Source organism: Cuculus canorus, chromosome 2, assembly GCF_017976375.1.
Source record: "Cuculus canorus isolate bCucCan1 chromosome 2, bCucCan1.pri, whole genome shotgun sequence".
NCBI classification, from domain to species: domain Eukaryota; kingdom Metazoa; phylum Chordata; class Aves; order Cuculiformes; family Cuculidae; genus Cuculus; species Cuculus canorus.
Window position 1 is genome coordinate 61,779,763 of NC_071402.1, and position 23,601 is coordinate 61,803,363.

General features: G+C 39.2%; 1 protein-coding gene across 1 annotated transcript; it reads left to right on the forward strand.

Annotated features, from left to right (window-relative positions):
* The first annotated feature begins 3,983 nt into the window (after nt 1–3,983).
* On the forward strand, nt 3,984–23,256 carry CNDP1 (carnosine dipeptidase 1). The gene is made up of 14 exons (XM_009564249.2): nt 3,984–4,096; nt 6,616–6,699; nt 7,492–7,572; nt 10,555–10,673; nt 11,130–11,273; nt 12,884–13,046; nt 14,188–14,276; nt 16,647–16,847; nt 18,392–18,476; nt 19,034–19,194; nt 20,301–20,465; nt 20,655–20,796; nt 21,195–21,342; nt 22,531–23,256. The coding sequence occupies exons 3-14, from the start codon at nt 7,554–7,556 to the stop codon at nt 22,637–22,639; spliced, it is 1,545 nt and encodes a 514-aa protein (XP_009562544.2). The 5' UTR covers nt 3,984–4,096; nt 6,616–6,699; nt 7,492–7,553; the 3' UTR covers nt 22,640–23,256.
* The last annotated feature ends 345 nt before the right edge of the window (nt 23,257–23,601 follow it).

A 23,601-nucleotide genomic window follows, 5' to 3' on the forward strand; every position in this document is an offset into this window, starting at 1 on the left:
TAAATTTTTTCTCTGTTGATAGAAAGTAATGTGTCAATCTGAGTACTTTAAGCCTCCTAAGTTATTCTACAACTCAAAGCTAACAATGAGCAAAATGATATACAAGACTCTTGTAGTTCGTAGTTAGGGAGAATTGGTTACTTCAGGTAACAGATACATTGGCAAATAATGCACAAACTCATAAGCCTCATCTGTAACTCATATTTTCACAGATATATCAGTATTCAGAGAGTATTCAAAGTTGGCAGGAGCAAAGAGGGAGCGACTTATATCTTACTACTAGCGCAGGAACACATCAAGTAGCAAAAAGCCCACTTTCTAAACTCCTTATTTCAGTACTTAAAGTGGTGTATGTCAACATCCATAACATCCATTATCTTTCAGTTTCAAGATCAAAAACCTGTCTGTATGTTTTCTGTGCTCTGAACTTGAGAGCTTGATCCTACTAAATCTGTTAGCTGGTTTAAGACCCAATTACTAGTTACAGGAACGAATGAAATCTCCAGATAAGACGACACCACGCTGAGATAATTCAAGATGAATCAGCTGCACTTCTTCAAGCTAATGCTTTTTTTTTTTTTTTGACTTGACATGTGGCTCTTTGAAAACTGACTATTTAGGGAGGGAAGTGCTTTTTTCCCTTTGCTTGCAGAATTCACCTAAAGCCTCAGCTGCATGAGTTGTCTTGTCTTTCTAATATCTCCAGGAAGTGTTTTCTCTCTTTCCAGCTAAGAAAGTATAGGTAGAGAAAAGGCATGTTCACATGTGGCTGGGAAGGCTGAGCATTGATGAAGGATCTAACATCTCTGACTCCTTTGTATTCCAGTGAAATCCCTCACAAGGTACTAAATAGATGGTTAGGACTTTGTCTCTTTAAGTCCATCGTGTTGCAAAGTTAGATTCTTCTATATGAGTTCATCGTGTAATTTACTTTTCCCTAATAGTGAACAATCAGGTAGAAGAAAGCACACCTATTGCAAGTGAAGAAACTAAGGCTGGCATAAATATATTTGTACTTCCTTAGATGTGACAGGAAGACTAGGTCCATTTCATTATGCCACTGGACAGGCTGGAGAAGCGGGCCTGTGTGAATCTCATGAGGTTCAACAAGGCCGAGTGCAAAGTCCTATACCCAGGTTGGGGCAATCTGTGGTTTCAATACAGGATAGGGGATGATGTGATTGAGAGCAGCCCTACAGAGAAGGACTTGGGGGTGCTCATTGATGAGAAGCTTGACATGAGCCAGCAATATGTGCTTGCAGTCCAGAAGGCCAACTGTATCCCAGGCTGCATCAAAAGAAGTGTGGCCAGCAGTTAGAGGGAGGTGATTCTGCCCCTATTCCTCTCTTGTGAGACCTCATCTGGAGTATTGTGTCCAGTTCTGGAATCCTCAATGTAAGAAGAACATGGAAGTGTTGGAACGGGTCCAGAGGAGGGCTGCAAAGATGATCAGAGGGCTGGAGCACCTTTGCTATGAGGACAGGCTGAAAGAGTTGGGGTTGTTCAGCCTGGGGAAGAGAAGACTCCGAGAAGACCTTATAGCGACCTTCCAGCACCTGAAGGGGACCTACAAGAAAGCTGGGGAGGGACTTTTTACAGTGGTGTGTAGTGCTAGGACAAGGGGGAACAGCTTTAAATTGGAAGGAAGAAGATTTAGATCAGACATTAGGAGGAATTTCTTCACCATGAGAGTGGTGAGCCACTGGCACAGGTTGCCTAGGGAAGTTGTGGCTGCCCCATCCCTGGAGGTGTTCATGACCAGGTTAGATGGGGCCTTGAACAGCCTGATCCGATGGGAGGTGTCCCTGCCCATGACAGGGGAGTTGGAATTAGACAATCTTTAATGTCCCTTCCAACACAAACCATTCTATGATTCTGTCTTCAGTCCCCATTTCTTGTGCTAAATTACCTGCATATTTTTGTGTGTGCCCCTCAGGTAGGGTTTTGCTGCAGGATCTATTTGCCCAGACAGTTTCCCTGTAGGTATCACCATGAAAACAAACAAACTGTTCCAATCTCTATAGCCTTACTGATGGAAGGTGCCACAGGAAACTTCCATTAAAAACAGATAAAAATGGAAGCTGATGAGTTATTCATCTGGTATTCACCTGGAGTGCAAGAGTCTTGTGGCTCAAGTATGCGTCCAGGCAATATGTATCCAAGATGTAATTCACCCCCCAGCATTCCCATTTCCCATCTTGCAGGAAAGGGTGCATATTTTATTGCTAATGGGGAGAAGATACTTTTCTTCCTGGTCAATCTGTGTTTCCCTTAAAGACTGGCTTCCAGGCAAGAGTAGACTTCCACGTGGTGGAACTGTTCCTCTAACAGCTGTTTGTGTATTTGATCTTCCATAGCTTAAATGCATTTTTTAAATATTATTAGCATGGGATTTCCTCTGTTGCTCTTTTTTATTTCACCCTGAAACTTAATTCCCTCTGAAGCGCAGTGATTGAATACAAACTTTATGCATCTTCACATATGTTCTAAAATATTTCAACCAAAATTTCATAACTTACATATGGATTTAGGCACTCAGAGTGTGGGATTAATGGATTACATGCAAACCAGTGATTTTCAGAACTGTCATTTGCTTAGAAGTGAAAAACCATAAGAACAGTAGTTCTAAACGTTTGGATTCCAATAGTACAAAAAATGCAAAGCCATCATTGCCTTTTAAGCCATGACAAGGCACACACTACACTGCTGTTGAAAGGCCTTTGAAAATAGAAGAAAATTCTCAACTTGCAAAGACTAACACAGAGAGAAAAAATACTTCTCTGTAGGGAAAGTGTTTTAAGGCTAAACCCTTATGGAATAAGTAGGAAACTATTTTCTGCAGAAGCTGTAATAAGGTTTGTAGCATCTCAGCCAAAAGGCCTGATCCTTTAGTCATGGAACCACTTCAGTTGTCAGCATGCTCAGTGCTGCATCTTCCACAGAACGGCCTGTTCACGGCATGACTTGCGTAGCGTGTGAAGGGTGCAGTGCCTTAGTTTAATGAGCATCTGCTCTGGGCTCTCGAGGCATGCGCCTCCCTTGATATGATCAGTGGCACTTTGACAAATGGAATGTGCTATGAAAAATCTCATGTTCCTCCATAAGGAGGTCACAATCACAAAGACCTTGCAATGGTAACATCTGCTGCCGCGACATGCCATAGTATTCCGTCTGTGTATATATATATAGCTTATGCACGTGTGAATTTAAATGTTTAGATAGCTTAAAAATAAAGGAACCTACTATTTACAAGTGACATATTTGTCAAGAGAAGAATCTCTCTGCTTGTTTCAGCTTTCTCCTAAATACACTTCAATGACAAGAGGGCTGCAATAGAAAAATACTCATAAGCTTTTCTTCCGAGGCTGCTGCTCCTGGGACACGTGGCCAAAATGCAGAAGTCAGTGAAGTGTCAAACTGAGTTAAATCTGCGGTGCTCCAGACACGTGACACGAGGGACACCCTGCACACCACCACCTCACTGAGTTGTGCCTTCCCTCTACCGATTCCTGGACTTCACAGAAAGCTCGGAGGAGGCAGAGTGAAGGGCTGCATAAAAAAAAAGTACTGCATTGTTAGTATCAACTTCACTTTGTGAACTTGTAAAGCCAGTCTCTGATGTCTGTTTGACTGTGAGTTGTCAGCTGGATAAAAACCCCACCTGCATGGAAAGCATTAATCACCCTTAAGGGAACATTGCTATTATTTGACTGAGCAAAGCTGTCTGAACGCAATCAAGATGGGAATAGCCTCTTGCCATTGCTTTGATGTTACTAATATCTGACAATATGGTTGCTTAATCATAAAGCAAAATGAATTTACACTGTTGCGTTCAGTGCAGTGTACTGGAAAAGGTGTTGGACAAGAAGAACTTGTTCCTTCCTCTCCAGGGTGTATCACTTAAAGCCTGTATACAAAAGAGCTTGCTGAGTTAGCCATTAGGCAATGAGAAGGTTTCATATTACTGTCCTTCCTTCACAGAGGATCTTGAATCTTTGTGGCCCTCCTCCTGGAAGGTGCTGAGTGTGATTGCTGTATGCAGAGGACAGTCTGTAGCCACCGACTCTTGTGAAGCACTGTGTGATCTCTTGCCTTGGTAAGGGTTTTTTTTTCTCAATTATTCTCCTTCTACTGACATAGGCAGGTGTGATTATCAATGTTCAGGTAACAACAAATATTTCGGGGTCCTGGGGCTCTTTGCCTCTCTACCAGAGCAATCTCGCTCCACTGTCTGACCGAGCTCTTGCAGTGGGTAATATCGCTTTACTTGTGGTCCCAGGTTTTGTCATCAACTACGTCATCTTGAAAGATAATGTCTGGGAAATAATCTTCAAACTGCAGCACAAAGTGGGAAGGAGTGAGGAGGTGGAAGGGCTTGTTGCGAAGCACTGGGAGCAGAAGTAGAAATCCTTATAGAGGAGAGAAATTTTGGGAATTGTGTGAAAGGGCCTCTCCATTCCGCACTTATACTTCTAGGAGACAGTTATAAGTTATGTGAAAGCAGTGTATTGAGAAGTGACAGTAAGTTGCAATAATAACCAGGTACCACTGATTATGACATCACAATATCATTCCCATTTTCCTGCAATACACCTTCAAAAAATGAAAAATAGCCATCTTGAGCTAGAGGTAGTTGCTTTTAGAGTGACAGGCAGTGCTGAAAACCATCATATAATTTCTCTGTCAATGAAATATTGCTCCCAGCAGCATATTTTTTACATATTTGCTAAAATGAATGTATTACTGTAATTACTTAGGATGCCTTTTTAATTCAGGTAACAATTAAGGCATCCTAATTCTATTGCAGTGCCAATGAAATTAAGTTACTCTTGTTTCTATCAACACTTTGTAACCAACTGAAGCTGTAGTACTAGAAACATAGTAGGAGAAGTCTCTGCCCTGGATAGCTTACATTTCAAAGAACAAGAGAAACAGACATTGATGTCTTTTTCCCTATATCTGATTTTTTTTAGTTCTGCTCTTAGTGTCCTGTAATTAGTCTATTTCCTCCTGCTTAAACACTGTTGTAGTCCGAAGAGGAGTTGTCCATGCCACCAATCAGCTGGACTATTCTAACTGATTCTTTATTTTCTTGTAGTTAATAAGCTACTGTGAACGAGTATTTTTATTAAGGACATAAACCTGCCTGCATTTAAAACAATTCTAAACAATATTGGTAATGTTTATGATACCCCATAAATGGAATAGTGATCATAAAAAAATAAATATCCTACACTGTGGACTTCAAACCTTGTTCCAAGTTATAGGTTATAAAATAAGGAGCAATTAGCAATGAAATAATAAGCTACAAAGTAATAATCTTTCTTTTTTTTCCACAATAGTATAGTTGAATGACTAAATTTAGTATACTTATTTCTAATCTCATTTGTACTACTGTAATTCAGGGCTAACTCCAGCATGAAACATTTAAAGTTAGGAAAAAGGAAGGCAGGATGTATGTAAAAAGAGAATTATTTTAAATAAATGCAAATAAACATTTAATTTCCACCCAGTTTTTGCATTTCATTTGGAAATGAGTTTTTATATATTAATCAGATGAAGAAAAGGTCTTTGTGAGGCTTTCAGACAGGTCCTTGACCTCCCTTTGAAGTCTGATGCATGAATCTGATCATGTGAACAGTGGTTATTTGAAAATGAATAGAGGACCATAATGGTAGAAACTTATACACAAACACAAGCACATAAAATTTGCTAAAAGTTCAGAGGCCCTCTGGTACAGAACTGGCAGCAAGAAGATGGTGAGGCTATCCACATCTAAGCAAGTACAACACGCTTAGATTTGGATCTTAAATGCCATCCTAGCAAGTCAGAATATAGTAAATATTCTTCACGTATACTCTACTTTTTGGTGCTCACTGTGTTTTAAGGGCATTGTGAAGTGGATTAGTAGCTCAGTCTTATGTACTAGTGCACACAGTTTGATATTTAACTGTACCTCCCATAGTTCATTCTCTGCTTTTTTGATGCTCACTGTTTTAAGGGCATTATGAAGTGGATTAGTAGCTCAGCCTTATGTACCAGTACACACAGTTTGATATTTAACTGTACCTCCCATAGCTCATTCATATTAAACTTTTTTTTGCTATGAAAAGAGCAAAAGACAGTGCAGTTGTCTTCCCAAGAAGGATCTTTTTACAACAGTGTTTACCTGATTGCAAACCAATGAGCAGTCAAGCTCAGAAAACTTTCTTAGGTAAATAGTGCATTATCTCTCCTCAGTAGGCACAGAGTGAAATACTACTGCCTGGGAAAAATTATTCTCCTTAGCAGTAAAGTATTACTTTATTTTCCAGTTTTCATACCAAAGCAATAAAAAGAGCTACCTCTTTTCTCCAAGTTTACTGTTGTAAAGCAGCAACACTTCTCAGCAATGCTGAAGTGCTTTCTGATGATGGGATTCCTGCTAGGATCTGCGACTCATGTGGAGAGAAGGAGGAGAAAAAGGAGATGGGAAAATTTCTCTTGGCTGTGGTAGTGATTTGGACATCCTGGTTGGATTATAATATGATAGAGAAGCAGAATTAAGCATCTAAACCAAAAGTTAATCTTTAAAAGTAACCTTTCGTATCAGCTAACTGAGATAAAAAGTTTCAGTTCTGCAGGTTGAAGAGGAGATATTTCCATTTCAAGCTTTCATCACCAGCTGCAAAGACATCTGCAAAACAAGAGCTCAAAGAGGTAAAGACTTTCTTTTGTAATATAATCTGTATTACAGCAAAGCAGAACTAACACACCAGGGGTCTCACTTCTTTCTCTAAGGAGTGGGCTTGAGTGAGGGCAGGTCTAGTCATTGTTCTCCAAAACACTCTTAAGGCAGCACATATTGCCAACATTTTTTAAGCCCTGACTTTGGGCTTTGGGCTTCACAAGCGTCACCTGCAAGCAAGCACCAGAATTTACCTGTGCTTTCCACCAGAAGTATTCATTGCTGTTACATAGTTTACTGGATTAGATGCCATTTCTTTAAGCTTCATCAAATACAGTCAGATTCTGTGAGTGGACATTCCTCCTCCTGCAGGTGTCTGCCTCTCTGCAGCTCCTGGTCCTTACAATGACAGTGGTCAGGGCTGTGCTTGAGAACTGCCACAGGAAGAGTCATCCTCCTCCTCCCAGGGTCTCACCTAGTCAGCTAAAGCTCGATGGGTCGTTTTCCCCAACGACAGGTCAATTACCAGTGAATGTTGCTAAAGGAAGTTAAGTAATAACCTTGTTATCTTGGTTATCTTTCTTGATGGTGATTGCTCAAAGGGAATGCTTCTTTCAATGGAGTCCACTGTTGGCCTGGTAAATTAGCTCCTACTGCCATACACAACTTTATCTCCTTTCATGTCAAATGTTCTGTATATTATTTGCAAACCAGGCAACTTCTGACTTTGCATTTCTCTGGGTTGCTTGCAAAATGCTCAGTTTTCATTGCCCGCCCTCCCTTCAGCCCTCCTCCCCACACACACCTAAAATGCTGCATTGCAGAGAGGAAAGGACGTGAGGCTTGTGCTTCAGGAACAGCAAGGAGGGCAGCAAAGGACAATCAGATGGAGCTGCTTCTCAAGGGTTTGTAAGTTTAGTTCATATTTTGTCAGAGTCATCCTAGTTAAAGGATCAACTTGGATTTCTCTTTAAATCACCCCCCTGAGAATGCCAAGTTTTCTTTTAACAGTACTTAACGAGATGGGAGGAAGTGAGACACAAAACCTTCTTACCACTAAAGAATGAAGGAAGAGAAACTGCATGACTGCCATGCGTTGTTTCTAAAAATAGTCATACTGCACTTTTCTATCAAGCAGCAACTTGCTTGATAGAAAACGAGATATGTTCTTTAAAATGAGATCAAATAAAATACACTCTAAATTGAACACACTGAATTTTTTGATGTTTTCCCCCTCCAGGCTTTATCATCTTTTCAAATCATTTTTCCCCTCCTCATGGCACTGAGCTACTTCAGCCTTGCCTGAAACCCTTCTACTGTTTCATTAAACCAACTCCTTTTTTTTTTATACAAGCTTTCCCCACAGTGATCCAAATGCTTTCTAGCAGCATTGTCAGTGTATTAGTAGTGCATTAACCTGAAGTTCCACCTGCTGCTGCCCTCCTTCCCTCAGGCACAGCACAACATAGTCGCTAGCTAATTTCTTGTTTGCATTATTAGTATTTGGTGCGCTCTGCTACTCTGGAGGACAGTGTAAGTATCTCCTCAGGTTCCTTTTCCCAACTTTGCCACTCACTGTTCATGCTTATTTTTATTTATGAAAGAAACTATGTCATTGTGTTATCTATAACTATGCTTATGTGTTATCTATAAGCTTTCATTGAAGTCTCTCTCTCTTTCAAAAACATCACATAATTATTTCAAATACTCCCGGGATGTTTTGTTTCTTTGAATGTCTTTTTTCCTCCACAGTATTTTACTTTTATCCTTCCATTTTTTTCAAACAGTTAAAAACTGATGAAATGTGACTTGAAGACACATGTCTCTTGTCTGCATCTTTCCAAGTTATTTGCATGTAATGCGGATAAAAAGAGGAAGGTACCGTCTCCATGGCACACGTCCCCTGTACAATCAGCCCCTTTGTGATTCTGACCATCATATAGCATTAAAAGATGTATGTTTCTTTAAGTAACCGTAAAGTGCCACCTATATATATATACTCATATTGTTTTTTTAGAGTGAAAATTACTAGAATTCAGCAAAATTGAATATGTGAACAGAAAAAGCAAAAATAATATATGATGTAGACACTGATACTTACCCATTGCATATGCTTGGTTACCCTAGCAGCCACATTCTGACCTGTTATTATGCTCCTTGTTCAAGTGTGGCATACCCAAAATGTATTTTTTTGTAAATAACTGAACCTGGAGAAGCCGGAGTAGTTTTTTATGGTGAGTGTAAAGAAAGGCATATTCAGTAACCTCTGTTGTAAATATTTTCCAAACTGAGATTTGGGAATGTCAAGATAGAAAAAAATGAGTGAAATACATGTGAAACTGAGGCATCTAGCAGGCTTTGTAGTAAATGAAGGTAACAGTCGAAAAGTCTCTCTAGATTAACATCTGATTAGAACCCTCACATGCTGGGATCCCTTGACCTCTCTTGGAGGTAGGGTTTACTTTTTTTATGGAGAAAACAATGTGAGAAGAAATCGGTACTTTGATCATCACTTAAGGGGTTTTCTTCCCCAGCAAGTATTAGTATTTAAATGATATTCCTACATTTTAATAATATTCCTACATTTAAATAATATTCCTACATTTAGTCCCTCCATCCTAAAATTCCCTCCAAAATCTGGATTTTCTTGTATCGGTTAACAAATCATCTCCACAGCAGTGCTTCACTGCTGCAAAATTGGCATTTGGTCTCCTTCAGTACTAGTGTTTGAAGTGTCAACATATGTCAGGAACCGGACACTGGGGATTACATCTAGTGCCACAGGCCTTCTCAGAGAGTGATGTGTATCACGGGCAACGTGGGTGCAACTTTGCTTGCAAGGGAAGATTAGAAAATGAGGCCAGGACCTCCAGCCAAAATGGACAATGCTTTTGTCCTCTTGTTCATCACACTTGTGTTTTCAATCTTTCTTCTCTGTCAGAGAAACATAATTGAAATTATTAATATTACCATAGCCTATCACCTTATCAATGCATCAAAGTTAAGGAATTATGGATGTAACTATAAATGAGTATTTTGCTACTAGTATAAAATATTTTTAGAATCAAAGTTTTGGGCTTTGACCTTGGAGTCCATCCCATTGCACAGCCTGATACAATGGATATTCTGAATTTAGTCCAGCTAAGTATTTAGCCAGACAAGTATTACTCTGCTAGCACTGATTCAAAAAACTACAGCAGGAACTTCAAGGAAACAGAAGGAGAAAACTGCAGGAAGGAAGTTTTGAAATCTTTTTAAAATCTTACCTTTTTTAAGCCTTCATTCATCTTGTCAAAAACAAGATGGCAGAGAGGTCTCTAAGAACTAAATGACTTCTGTACTTATCGAGTGTTTCATTACTGAACCTGTTCTTATTCAACCACAGAAGCTATTTTTTGTCCAGTACTCTCCAGTGCCAGCACTGTTTTTCCTTATTCACTTAAAATACACCATATGTGTCAGTGAATCCCTTCTTCTCTCTCCTTCTGGAAATGAAGAAAAAGAAAGATGAGTCCTCTAGGCTACTGGTGTGTATTGGTGTTTGCAACTCTTCCCCCAGGGTTGTCTTCCCAGAACATACAATTTTTGTGCATTGCTTTTGATGCAATGAATGTTTCTTTAGAAAACACTTCCTTTAATTTACTTATAAAGCAGAAATTGTAAAGCTGTTTAATATTTGGTAAAATTTTTTTCCAAAACCTTGACTATGAGTTGACTACAGGTTTTATGTGATAAAATAATCCAGGTATACTTTCCCTTGGCTTGAAGGATATAAATGAGACTTAAATAGGCTCAGCATTCTGCAGTTGTCTATGCTTTACAGCACCGAAAAGAAGTGCATATTGCAGGACATCCCCAACATCTTGAATTTTACCCTTAATTTTCAGATAGCATCCATCTCAGCCTTGAACTACTCTTTAAGGCAGGAATGTCCTCATTGTCATCTTCGGTGTTGGAGGTGGAGATCTTCCAGTACATTGATGCACATCAAAATGATTTCATCAAGGTAGGAATTACATTGCAGTGAAATGACTGGAGGGCAGAACTGGTCTCCTGGAGTCCTGTGGTCTACATGCCAGATAAGTGTTTGCCAATAACAGCATGAGAAGGGTTCCAGGCCTGGCATCAGGTGTGCCATATGTGCTTCCCAAAGTTAGGCTGCAAGGGGAGAGTCTGTGCTGGGGACCCTCCAGGTGGAAGAGGGATTTACATGGATGTCCATAGACCAGGTGGCTGTGCGCATCCTTCAAATGTGTGCAGAGAGAGGCTTTACTGAGCCAAAATGAACCCACTTGGGAGAACTGGCAAATCTTTACCGGTCAGGAGAAAAACACAGCAGCCATGACATTGCTGTGAGGGGAAGAGAATGAAACCATCTTCCAGTGTGACACTTCTTCTGTTCAGAGGCCAAACACCGCAGCATCGTGGGTAGTTTAACTGTACTTCTTTCCTTTCTGTGCAGGATCTTAAGGAATGGGTGATGGTGGAAAGTGATTCTGTTCAAGCACACCTGAGGAAAGAAGTGATAAGAATGATGGCATTGGCAGCTGACAGACTTTCATTGCTGGGAGCCACTGTTAATTTAGTGGACCTGGGGTCACATCAGGTGCTTGTCTAATTCTTGCATTTAAAACATCTTATTTTCACATGTGGTTTACCTTTTACATTCAATGCTATATATATGCATACATATATCGTGACTTACTGATTTTTTTGGTAGCCAGATAACAGTTTATTGATAGTCCCATAGCCACACAGTACCTGCTGAAATCAGCCCCTCCTCAAATTGTCTGAGAACTTGGGAGGCCATACTAACCATCCAAATGCAAACAAATGTTCTCTCCACAGTGTGGACAGTTTGACAATTTTAACTGGAGAGAAGCATTTTGTAAAAGTAAAGGCTGAGTATTTATCTGGGCTCGTTTTTATATTCTTGTAAGTAACAAAGCATGATAGTTAATCCATCAGTCTGTCACCAAAGTCTATATATAAAGGAGGTAGCTTTTGCAATGAAAGTGTTGCCAGACAGAATGGGTTAGCTACCTCAAGCATCATCTTTGGGTTTGGGACCTTCTGACACAAGCTCCAAGCCATTTTCTCAATGACTCTTGGAAAGCAACAGGCAGAGCTAATTGTTGAGAAATCTTTGTCTCTAGTTCACTTACCTTATAGGGGATCTTTCCTGTTCTGAGCTATTAGATTCCTGTTCTAACAGGAGTTCAAAAGTTCGTTAATAGTAATTCCCTTTCCTTCTTCCAGGGCTTCTGGGGAGGACTGAGAGTGCCATAGTACAACGACCTTGCAGCACAGCAATACTTTAATATTTCAGGTTATACCATTTAACAGTTGTAATGGACGCATTTAATGTTAAAACCTTAGCATAGCATGAACTTGGCCTGCAGTTATAATTGCCAAGATACATAGGAACAGTCTGTGTCAATAACAGTGGGAAATTGGTTACCTGTTCTTGGAGCAGAGACCAGAGATATTTATCTCTGCCTAAGGCCAAGATATCGTTTCACAAAATGGGTTTTCCCTTCGATTTCTCGGCAAGGAGCTATGCTTTTGTGCTGGAGCAGACTGATATTATTGGTGAATAGAAGAGAGTACACATTCCTTTACTTCTTACTTCTGTCTCTTGTGAGATGCAGCCTCTCTTGGCCCCTGTGGGGATCTGTTCTGCACAGCAGTAAGTTACAGGATTTGCTTAGAGCCTTAACTTGTTTTGAAAACAGTCTGAAATTGCTGCTGCTGCTGCTGCCTCCTGCCAGGAAAACTTTGTTTTGTTTCTCTGTTTGGAGTTACAGGCCTCCTGTGAGCTCTGTGGCAAAATCAAACCCCAAATTAGTTTGTATGGCTTTTGAATATTTCAGTGTCACAACATATGCTTTTGTCACTCCAGCACACAGTCAGGGAAGTAAAAGTTTAGTAACAAAGGCGTTTATGACAGTGAATTGTTAGAAGAGCTCCATAAAGTCCCTGTGGAACCTGAACAGGTTCTGAACAAGTTGGGAGAAAAATCTTTAATTTCTCTGGGTGGGTTAGAGCTGGATTGAAAGTCAGATTTGTGGGCCTGATCAAATCAGAGCCAACTGAGTATGTAGAATTATTTTCAATGCAGAGAAACCCAAGTTTGGGGTTTTTTTTATGTGATATTTGCAAGTTTTCAGCAGTTTGCTTTTCTTTTGTCGCTATTTTTTAAACATTCCTCTGCAGTTGCCTGATGGCCAGGACCTCCCACTGCCTCCTGTGATTCTTGGGGAACTGGGAAATGATCCACAAAACCCCACTGTATGTTTCTATGGTCATGTAGATGTGCAACCTGCCAAAAAGGAAGATGGCTGGAAAACTGACCCTTACACACTGACCGAAATCAACGGTGTGTATCTGCTCTTATTTTTTGTATTGTTATTTGAATACAGGACTCTCAGATTCTGAGTAGAAAGAGGTTCCCTGTATGTTTAACCACAGCATGAGGACTACTCCCATGGAAATCTGTGGGACAAGTCCAGCAGCTTTGAGTCTTAATGACCATGCTGTGAGTAGCAAGGCTCATCAGTGATCGCTTAATATTTGGTGTGGAAGAGCTACATAAGGTCAATGCTGCTTTGTAGAGTACTCAATGAAGAATCCACTACTGCTTTAAAGTTCTTGTTGGGTTTTTGGATCAGCCATTATTCTCCCTCACACTTCCTGTTCTTGCTTCATAATCCTTTAGCTACCTCCATCTGCCATGCTAGAGCTAAGGAACATGGTGGTGGGAGAATGAGAGGACCCCTGAATGTACTCCTCCTTCCACTACAGCCAGCTGAGCAGGAAAATCTCCATTCACTTGAAAGACCCAAATCAAGGACAGAGGGTCAGCAGGGATTTAGACCAAGAACGAAGGGAACGAAGGAATCTTGATTCCCAGGACTGCCCTATAGCCATTAAATCCCCCTTTCCCACCTGTTGGGACCAGTTCCAAACACCATTACTGAGGTAACTCTTCTGCCTTCAGAGTGTCTGCCACAGATAAACCTGGTAGTGGTGATCCACAGATTTGTCTGTATAAGAAGCAGATTTATCTGTACGTAAAACCGAATTCTGTCCCTGTATGTAACTGCACAATTAAATGCTTAAAAAAAAATAATCACTACCCAGATATGTAGCTTCATATTTCCACCACGGTATTTATCTGAGGGCTTTTTGCTGCTTGTTACGTGGGCTGGTTGGATGTGCACAGAAGCTGCATATTAAGCAAACTCTCCAGGTATGTCTGGTGTGAACACAAATGGCTCAAAAGTGAAGCTCAAAAATTGGCACATACCAGAAACCACAATGTGACGTATATAGAAGGGGGGTCAGGGGGAATTGTATCAGTCGACTGGGAAACACCCATCACAGGAAATCCTGATTCATTCCACACTTCACTTAACACACCACTACAGCCTCTGTGGCAACAGGAATTTGCTGATTACATTGAAGGGACAAGAGAAGTTTCAAGGATTACCTAAAAACTTTGCTCTTTTCTTTTTAAGGAAATCTCTATGGGCGTGGAGCAACAGATAATAAAGGACCTGTCTTAGCTTGGATAAATGCAGTGGAAACATTTAGAGCCTTGAAATTAGTAGGTATCAATGAGGAATTATTGTTGTTGTTTCTTTATAATATAACCTCTCTAGAGGGATGCATTTACCTGTCTGTGAGTTAGATGATATGTTTCTGTCCCAACAGATTACACGCATTTTGAAATATTATCTTATTTCTAGTGCTGTATCCAGAGCACTGGTCCCACACCAGGAAGAATCTGTCCTTGAGCATTTCTATTTTGAACAGTTTGTATGCAATGTAAATATGTATTGTTGTCATTGCCCTGCAGAGGAAAACACACTGGGGAAAACTTTCACCATATATTACATATATTAAACAACTTTGATACTCTTGTGGCTATGAAGGAGACGCAGACCTCACAGTTTTCTCTGTATAAGTATACATTACATTTCTCTGTATAAGTTTATATTACAGTTTTCTCTGTAAAAGTATATTCTTTTAATCGGCACGGCATACAGAAGTCAAATTAAGAAAGTACACTGGCTTCTCTCTTTCAATCAGATTTATATAGCTCTTAGGTTTCTGAACCAAGAAGACAGGCTATTTTGTTTTGTCTATTTCATACCTACACTCTCGTGACTGTTTTCAGTCCACTTATTCCCAGGCAGTTTTTTCCAGTCTGTCTTTCTCACAGGCTCAAGATTTGTTATCCTGTGTGTCTTTTTCAGAACACCTGGTCTTTTAATCATGTTTATTCTGATATTCTTAGTAGCAGCTCCATGCTTTATCTTAGTCCCAAATAATCTTACATACACTTGGCATTGCTCCCACATACCCTATTCTCTTGAGAGCTTCTGAAATGGTAAAATAGCATACATCACAGATTGGGCACGAAGAGCCATGTCTGCTATTATATTCTGCCAATCTTTGCTTTTTTCTGCCTATGAGTTATATTCAATTCATGTGTATGTATGAAGAGAACAATATCAAAAAACGCTCATAGATAATGGTCTGTTCTTTCCATGATGTATTAGATTTATCAGTGCAAATACTTTGGGTGCATTAACTAAGTACAAATATACTCACAGTGTGACATCGCTAAGAATCAAGATTTTGCCTAAATAATTACAATGACCAATAGAATTATCTTTAAATCAATCTGCATATTTAATAATTTTGGAGTAGTTTTATCCCCAGTGCAAAGCTAAATAAACATATAGTCTAAGCTTATAACTTGGTTAGTGAGCATCCTTTAAGGTAAACTTGCACAACACATTTTGTTAGATTGTTAAACAGTTTTCTGCCTCTATTATGACGCTACAGCACAAACTGAGTGTAAGTCTTGACTTTTAAAATCCTTTTGCAACCTTCTGGAAAACTGATGTTTTTCTTCCATTAATAGTACTGAATTGACCTCAGTGTCTTTAAAGTGCTAGCAAACCCACACGTTACTGGCCTACAGATTAGCTGTTGTAAGTGGGTATGATTGTGGGGCTGTCTTTCTCTATCTTTCCATTTTTTTAAGTCACTAATAGCTACTTTGGCATTTTAATGAGCAAGTAAAAGAAATCTTTGCCATTTGAAGCCTTTCCCTAGAAAACAGCACAGACCATCAAATAATATTCATGAACAGTTTGTTTCTAAATTTTTTTGTGGTCGTTCGATGAACCATTGGTGAACCCATCCATTACATGAGTTCATTTAATTCTACACATTTGTTCCTGCATTTAATCTGAGCACTGAATCAAAAGATAAAACATCTTAAAAGCTGTAATGAGAAAATGAATTGGAATGGGAAACTAAGCCCAAATTTATTTCTCCTATGAGACGTGTCAGCATTTCTAACTTGCACTATTCCATAATAAAAGTTCTCTTAATTACCCTTGGAAATACATCCTTATGAACTAGCAGGCAAATGGATTCGTGAGTGCTAAAAGGACAATTATAGTAGAATCACCAGCAGCATTTTTACCACTGTGTGACTAACTCTATCTATAGATAACATGCCGGGAAAACCATAGCAGTGGACCTCTGCCAGTGGTTCCCGAATGGGCGCTAAGAGTGGAAATACAAGAGGCAGGAAATTTTCTGTGAAAATGCAATTTTTTGTCATTGCGTGGGCTTTCAAAAGCAATTAGAATATTTAATAGTACTGACAGAAATCCCATATTATGAGATAGTCCAGCAAGTTTTTTGAAAACATGAGGGAAAAAATAGCACTTCTATTCTCCTTCAAAAAATGAAAAGTACAGAAAAACACGAAGAACAAGCTTTTCTGGGAAACTATACATGTATACATATCAGTGCCCTTCCTATTGAAACAATCTATATATCCTGTGCCCTAATACAACATAACTGCAAGCCAGTCCGATTTTGATATTTTTAAAAGATTTTTTATTTTTGAAAATGCTTGTTCCTTACTCAGACTTCTCTAATGTTCATTTAGGCTATGCCAGTAAACTTCAAGTTTGTAATTGAAGGCATGGAAGAAGCAGGGTCCTTGGGGCTAGAAAAATTACTTGAAGAAGAAAAACAGCACTTTTTCTCTGATGTTGATTATATCGTGATTTCGGACAACCTCTGGCTTAGCAAGAAGAAGCCTGCCCTCACATATGGGAGTAGGGGAAATGCCTGCTTCTTGGTGGAGGTAAAGGACACAGGTTCATTTGAACTGGACCCCTGACCACAGAGCATGTATATCTGCATGCAGAGAATGACGGAGCGCAAGCTTAATATTTACAAATACAGATCTTTCTTCCATATACTTTTTGGCTTGTGCAGATTTCTCCCCTCGTTTCAGTTCAATTAGCTTTATTTACTTTCATCAACTTTTCTGCAGTCGGCATCTCTCCACTTACTCTCTGTTTCCTTGATACCTTTCCTATCCCATTGTTCTCCTGTCACTCTCCCAGTCTTCTCTCATAACCCCCTCTAAACATGAACTCTATTCTCCTAGAATCATAGAATCACTAGGTTGGAAAAGACCTCTTAGATCAATGAGTCCAACCATTCCTGACTGCCACTATACCATGTCCCTGAGCACCTCATCTACCCTCATCTTGCAGCACAGCCTCTATATCCCCCGACTCTGTCACTCACTCCAAAACCATTTATTCTGCAGCTCTGCCCTTTGTTGCAGCAGATACTATTCAGTGCAATATATCTACGTAAAATGACTCAAATTAGTTGGATCCCTGGGTTAAAAGCCACACAACATTTTTGTAACCACTGGCAGAGGAAAATAATAGCACTCTGTAGTATATTTAGCAGCCAACAGGAGCTACTGTGAAATGAAGAGCAGAAATTTCTCATCTGGAAACTTCCTGATGAAGCATAAAAGGAATTTAGAGAGGCGATTAAAGAACTAGAGAACTAAAGAAAAATCTGCATTAACCTTTATGTCTGAAATAGAATGAAATTTGTTTTTAACCAAAAGAACCTCAGCAGCCTTGATTAATTTCTTCTAAGTCTTGGTTAAGAAAAATGACGCTATTAAAACATCAAAAATGATCTCTGCTTGCTATGAGACAGTGGGCTGTAATGAGGTTTTGAGAAGAATAAACAAGTTTGTTGCAGGCAAATAGTTTATGATAAACCTGTGTATGAAAATGTGTCTGGAAAAAGATCCCATTTAATAAACCAAGTGCCTCTCTCTATTCTAAAGCCATATGATTCAAGTGGGCTCTAAATTTCCATTTGTTGCAATCTGGAATTAAGGTTGGACATATATTTTCTTAATGCGAAACAAGTAAGTTCTTTCTTGCTTTTGTTATGAAGATTTTGCATTAAAAAAAGGATAGAGAACTTGAAGGATTTATTCTGTGGTGTTGTAAACAGCGATATGCAAGTATTTTACTTAGAGTGTATTTAATCTTCCTGAAGCAAAGGAGGGAATGGAGAGGGACTCTTGCTTTCAAATGCCAGTAACTGCTACAGACAGCTGAATTTCTCTCCCTAGTGGTTAACAGGAGAGTCCTATCTTCTCTTTACCAGAAGCAGATTGTTCCTGACATGATATTTTCCATCTTATAAAAAGAACCACATAATTCTTTTCTATTCATTTGTGTCCTCATTTAAAAAAAAAAAACAAAACAAACCAACAAACTGAAGCCACCGGTTGCTGTGGAAATCAAACACTTACAGAAGAATAAGTTAGGGAGTGCTTATATGTAACCAGTGTTTTTGGTACAGGTTGAATGTGGCAGCAAGGATCTTCACTCTGGAACTTTTGGAGGCATCATTCATGAGCCACTGATGGACCTGATAGCTCTGCTGGGTAATAACACACTTCATTGCTCAGGAGTAACGGGTGAACAATGACTAGCAATCAATGTAATGAAGATCAGCGCTGTCTTAACTGACCTGAGCAACACAAATCTAATCGAAGCAAGACTGCCAGGTTTTCAAATCTCAGCATAGCTATGGTGGCAGCAGCTGAGGAGATGAATGTCCCTGCTAAGGCTGGGACCTCAGATGTGCCCGTTAAACTGATGTCAGCCGTGTCAATCAAGAACATTTAAGGATCACTGGCAACTTGAATACATACACATATAGTGAAACCTGACTTCTTACTGCTGATTTGTATCTCAGTCAGATGATGTTTTCATGTCTGCAGCGGGGCTGACCCACTACACACAAGCAGCAGCTCAATTCTTCATAAATGAAAATGTATCAACACAGGTGCCACAACTCGATGAATGCAAACTGTTACTAGTACCTAGTTATTGATCTTACTCATTCGTTAAAGAGTTAGGTAGAAGAGGAAAAGTGTTGTAATTGAGAAGTGGAAGAAATAGGCCTCACTTATACTTCTACCTCTATCTTATTTTGTAGACAGCCTCGTGGATCCCACAGGTCGTATTCAGATCCCTGGAATCTATGACAGCGTCGCTGCCCTAACAGGGGAGGAGAGGAAATTGTATGAATCAATCGAATTTGATCTAGAAGAACATAAAAATAATAGTGGCGTGAAAAAATTCCTCTATGGCACCAAGGTAACATAAAAACTGTATAAATGGTCAGCAGAAAGACTTTAAATCACCCGTTCGTAGCATTCATGTATAAAGCCAAACTGAAAAATATGTTCAGTAAATGGCAAACTCAAAATAAAATAAAGGAGCACAGAGCATTAAAATGTAAATAAAATTAATTTGCTGAAAATACAAGCTACTGCATCTGGGGAAAGTGATCTGAAACATGAATAATCAATGAAACGGAGTAACACAAAACCAAGTCTTTCTCCCCCTCTGGCACTGCAGATTGTCTCTCCCTCACCCAACAAGCCAAAGAAAACAAGCATTAAAACACCTGCACACAGGTTACAGAGTAGGCAAGAAGTTATATTCAGCTCTGAAGAATGGGGAGGCAGCTTTAGGCAGATGTGTTTTGGAATGTTTTTATGTGTTTAATTCAGATTTTTATGTCTGATCAGCATGCCATAAAGCACCCAAAGCTACAAGCCTCTCTTTGCCAGCATTTAAAAAAAATATATCCTAAATATAAAAAACAGCAGGTAAGGGCTGGCTTAGAAAGATGTCTCTGCACAAGAGTGGCAGCTGGGAGAAAGGAAAGAAGTGATTTATTTTTTTTATCACTAAGGTAATTATACTGGTATAAACTGTAATATGGATGCTTCTGAATTAGCCTAAGCTAGACTGCAATAATCAGTAATAATACAGAAGTATAATGTAACTACACTAAATAAGTTTTGATGCTTAACCTATATAAGAATGCAGCAGTGCAAATTTTATGTGTACATAAAGCTCTAGTATCATAAAAACACAGCAGAAGAAAAGGAGCCACTAGAAAAATTTACTTCCAAGATATTTTAAAATAATGCTCCACTTTTCTTGCTGTGCATGAAAAACTGTTCTCATCCAAATATTTCTAAAGGTAAAAAAAGGTTGACTGAAAGAAGCAGTATTTTTTAAAGTTAAAAGGTATAAACATGGGCTTAAATTACAAATCTAACATCTATAAAATACACAGGTCTCCAAATAAGAATTTTAGGATGGAAAAAGGTTGTTTCTTCACATTAATTTATATCAGTTGTGAACGGCTCCAGTGTCATCCCTCATATTTTCAATGTATTTTTTTGAAGGATGAAATACTTCTACACCTATGGCGTTACCCTTCTCTCTCTATTCATGGGATTGAAGGAGCTTTTCATGAACCAGGAATTAAAACAGTCATTCCAGCAAAAGTCATTGGCAAATTCTCAATCCGTCAGGTCCCCCACATGGACCCTTTGGTTGTGAAACAACAGGTAAGAGGTAAACATTTTTTTTGCCTTCTATTGTGTAAACACTCTTAGCACCTCACACACCTAAAAGCCAAGTAGTAAACTGAATGTTTCTAGCATTTATCTGTTTTTGAGAGCAGAAGTGGGAACGTGGGTGTAAGCTTTAGCTGCAAGAAGATGAACCTGCTGGAGTATAACATGTTTTCCTTGCAGGTGGTGGAGCACTTGGAGAATGTCTTTTCCAAGAGGAACAGTCCAAACAAATTGAAAGTGTCTATGCCTTTGGGTGCCGAGCCTTGGCTCGCTAATGTTAATGACCCACTATATCAAGCAGCAAAAAGGGCAATAAAAATAGGTAAATTCCTTCTTTGTTTTCAGTTCTTAATGTGTCTGCAGTCGTGGAGGGGAATTGTGCTCATCCACAGAGCAGAAGGGATTTCCCAGTTCAGTGCTACAGTCACTCGCCCTTATGAATCCCACTGATTTTGCTAGAACAACTCAGCCACATCTTGTTCCACACCTTGCTCCTATTTAATAGGAGTAGACTAAGGGACTCGTTTAGTTTCTTTGTGTACTGATACAAAGCCAGAGGTTTGTAGAGTGCAGCTGATTCATGAAATCAATTGGTTGTGCACTCAAAACAATTTCTACTCAGAAGTGCTTAATATCAGCTATCTGCTCAAATATACAATAGCAGAAGAAAGCACTTTTATTTCATTTAATAATTATTTCATTTTTTCTCATGTATTTCAGTTTTTGGAGAAGATCCAGATTTTATTCGGGATGGCTCAACAGTTCCTGTAGCCAGAATGTTTCAGACTATAATACAGAAAAGTGTGATGATGTTTCCAATCGGAGCAGCAGATGATGGGGAGCACTCCCAGAATGAGAAAATAAGCAGGTTTCTTTTCTTTGTCTATTTGTACTGTAACAGAAGGAGGAAGAACTGAAGTCCCCAGGCACCCATGCATAAGTACTGACAGATGGGAATCTTTGACAGTCCCAGAATACTGTCTCTGGTAAACTCGTTGCTGTGCCAAGCAGAAAGCAAAATTCCCAATCAAACACATAGTGCTACATACTTTTCATTAAGTGTTTACTCAGTCTTTTAATATATCACTCTGGCAATTTTAACTTCAATGCCAATTAAATTGGTCTCAGGTCTGAAAAATGATGATGTAGATTGGCACCTTTCCATCACAACATCAATTTCAAAGTAGTCCAGTCAGACACACTAAAGCTAATGGTTAAGTAAGGGTTTTAATGATTTTCATTATAAATGGATATAAAGGTGTATTTATACTACAGGGCCTAAAACTAGTGTAATTATATAAAAATTAGTTTAATCTTGCTACTTGTGCTCATTCTTTGAGGAGCCATGGTAAGACACCACATAGTGTGTTGCCTGAATGTTTGTACAGTTTCTGAGTTAAATCATGTCAAGCCCAAGGAACTGGAAAATCCTACAATAATTCTCAAATAATTTTTGTTGTCCTACAGTATAGCCTCAGCCCCTGGGGCTACAGACAATAATTATGGGAGACCTTATTACTCTCTACAACTACCTGAAAGGAGGTTGTGGAGAGGAGGGAGCTGGCCTCTTCTCCCGAGTGACAGGGGACAGGACTAGAGGGAATGGCCTGAAGCTCCGTCAGGGGAGGTTCAGGTTGGATATCAGAAAAAAATTCTTCACAGTAAGAGTCATTGGGTACTGGAACAGGCTGCCCAGGGAGGTGGTCGAGTCGCCTTCCCTGGAGGTGTTTAAGGAACGGGTGGATGAAGTACTTAGGGACATGGTTTAGGGAGTGTTAGGAATGGTTGGACTCGATGATCCAATGGGTCCTTTCCAACCTTGTGATTCTGTGATTCTGTGATTCTGTGATTCTGTGACACTGGAAAAAGTTTATTCAGTGAATCCTTCAGAAGAATCCCTCTGATGTTGCAGGATGTCTAGAATTTCTGTGCATTTGGTCCTTTTCTTGGGTGATGAGTCTTGCAAAAACTCTGAAAACTTCAACGGACTATGCCACTAATTTGAAGAGCAGAACAGCCTGACAGGGCTTCATTCGCATTGTTTTCTTCTTCGTAGATACAACTACATCAAAGGAACCAAAGTGTTTGCAGCCTTCTTCCTGGAGATATCAAAGCTACATCAGCATTTACGCGAAACTTCCAACACAGAGACTAGCAACTTATAGACCATCAGAAGAAAATCAGTAAAGCGCTCTTTTAGTCTGAAACTTTCTAACTTCCTGATCTGGAAAAACATGATATGTGTTCAATGGGTCTCAACTGGTGGAAAAAATACCATTCTATTACTTGGCATACTACTAAAAGGCATGCATTTGTGATCTGGTCAGTCAAGGGATCTTACCCCTAATGCTATAAAATAGGGTTAGGGATAATTCATTGTTTCTGAGTGGAGTATGTTACATTTTAGTTTTAAAATTCAAAGCCACGGGAATCTTGGTATATATATTTTATTAAAACTACTTTATTTCTGTTTTGTAGTATACCTATGTTCATGCTGCCCAGCTCATAATTCAGTTTCTGAATATGAGCGATTCACAACACTGTAATTTCCTTCCTACTGTATAAAAGGAATTACTATTTAATTATTTGAAGAAAGGTCCGCCATTATGTTAATCTCTTCCCTGTTTTTCACAGAAGGCTGTAAATAGGAAATGCAATAAAATTACTTTTCTGAATTTGATGAAAAGACTTGCCTATGAACACTTACTTCTGGGAATAATCACTGAAGTCAATAGAACTGCAATAGTAAATAAACATTTCCAGGTATTTTCCCTGCCATTTAATCCAAACTTTCTGTGCTTTAAGCGCAGTTTTAAGAAACACTACATAATATGTTGCCCTGATATTACTTTCTTTCTGTACAACAGAAAAAAGTTTTCTGTAAACATCTCTTCTAGTCAGCTGTCACCAGAAGGGCATTTTTCTACCCAGTTAGCAACTGGTTGCTGCTAACTACTTTCAAAGTATCAGTTTACATTGATAATTAAATAAAAAACAAATGATGCATTTTCAAATCGAAGCAGTAGTTGAGAGTTCTATTTGCTGTTTAGGCAAAATGCCTAGCACAAATTACATAATTTACCTCTCTATATTTTTTTATTTCAAAATGTAATTTTTATTATAATGT

Excerpts from the sequence above, each read along its gene's own strand:
- CNDP1 (XM_009564249.2), top strand. Across the intron at positions 11,274-12,883 it reads TGGACCTGGGGTCACATCAG|TTGCCTGATGGCCAGGACCT; the intron begins GTGCTTGTCTAA and ends ATTCCTCTGCAG. Across the intron at positions 21,343-22,530 it reads CAGAATGAGAAAATAAGCAG|ATACAACTACATCAAAGGAA; the intron begins GTTTCTTTTCTT and ends TCTTCTTCGTAG.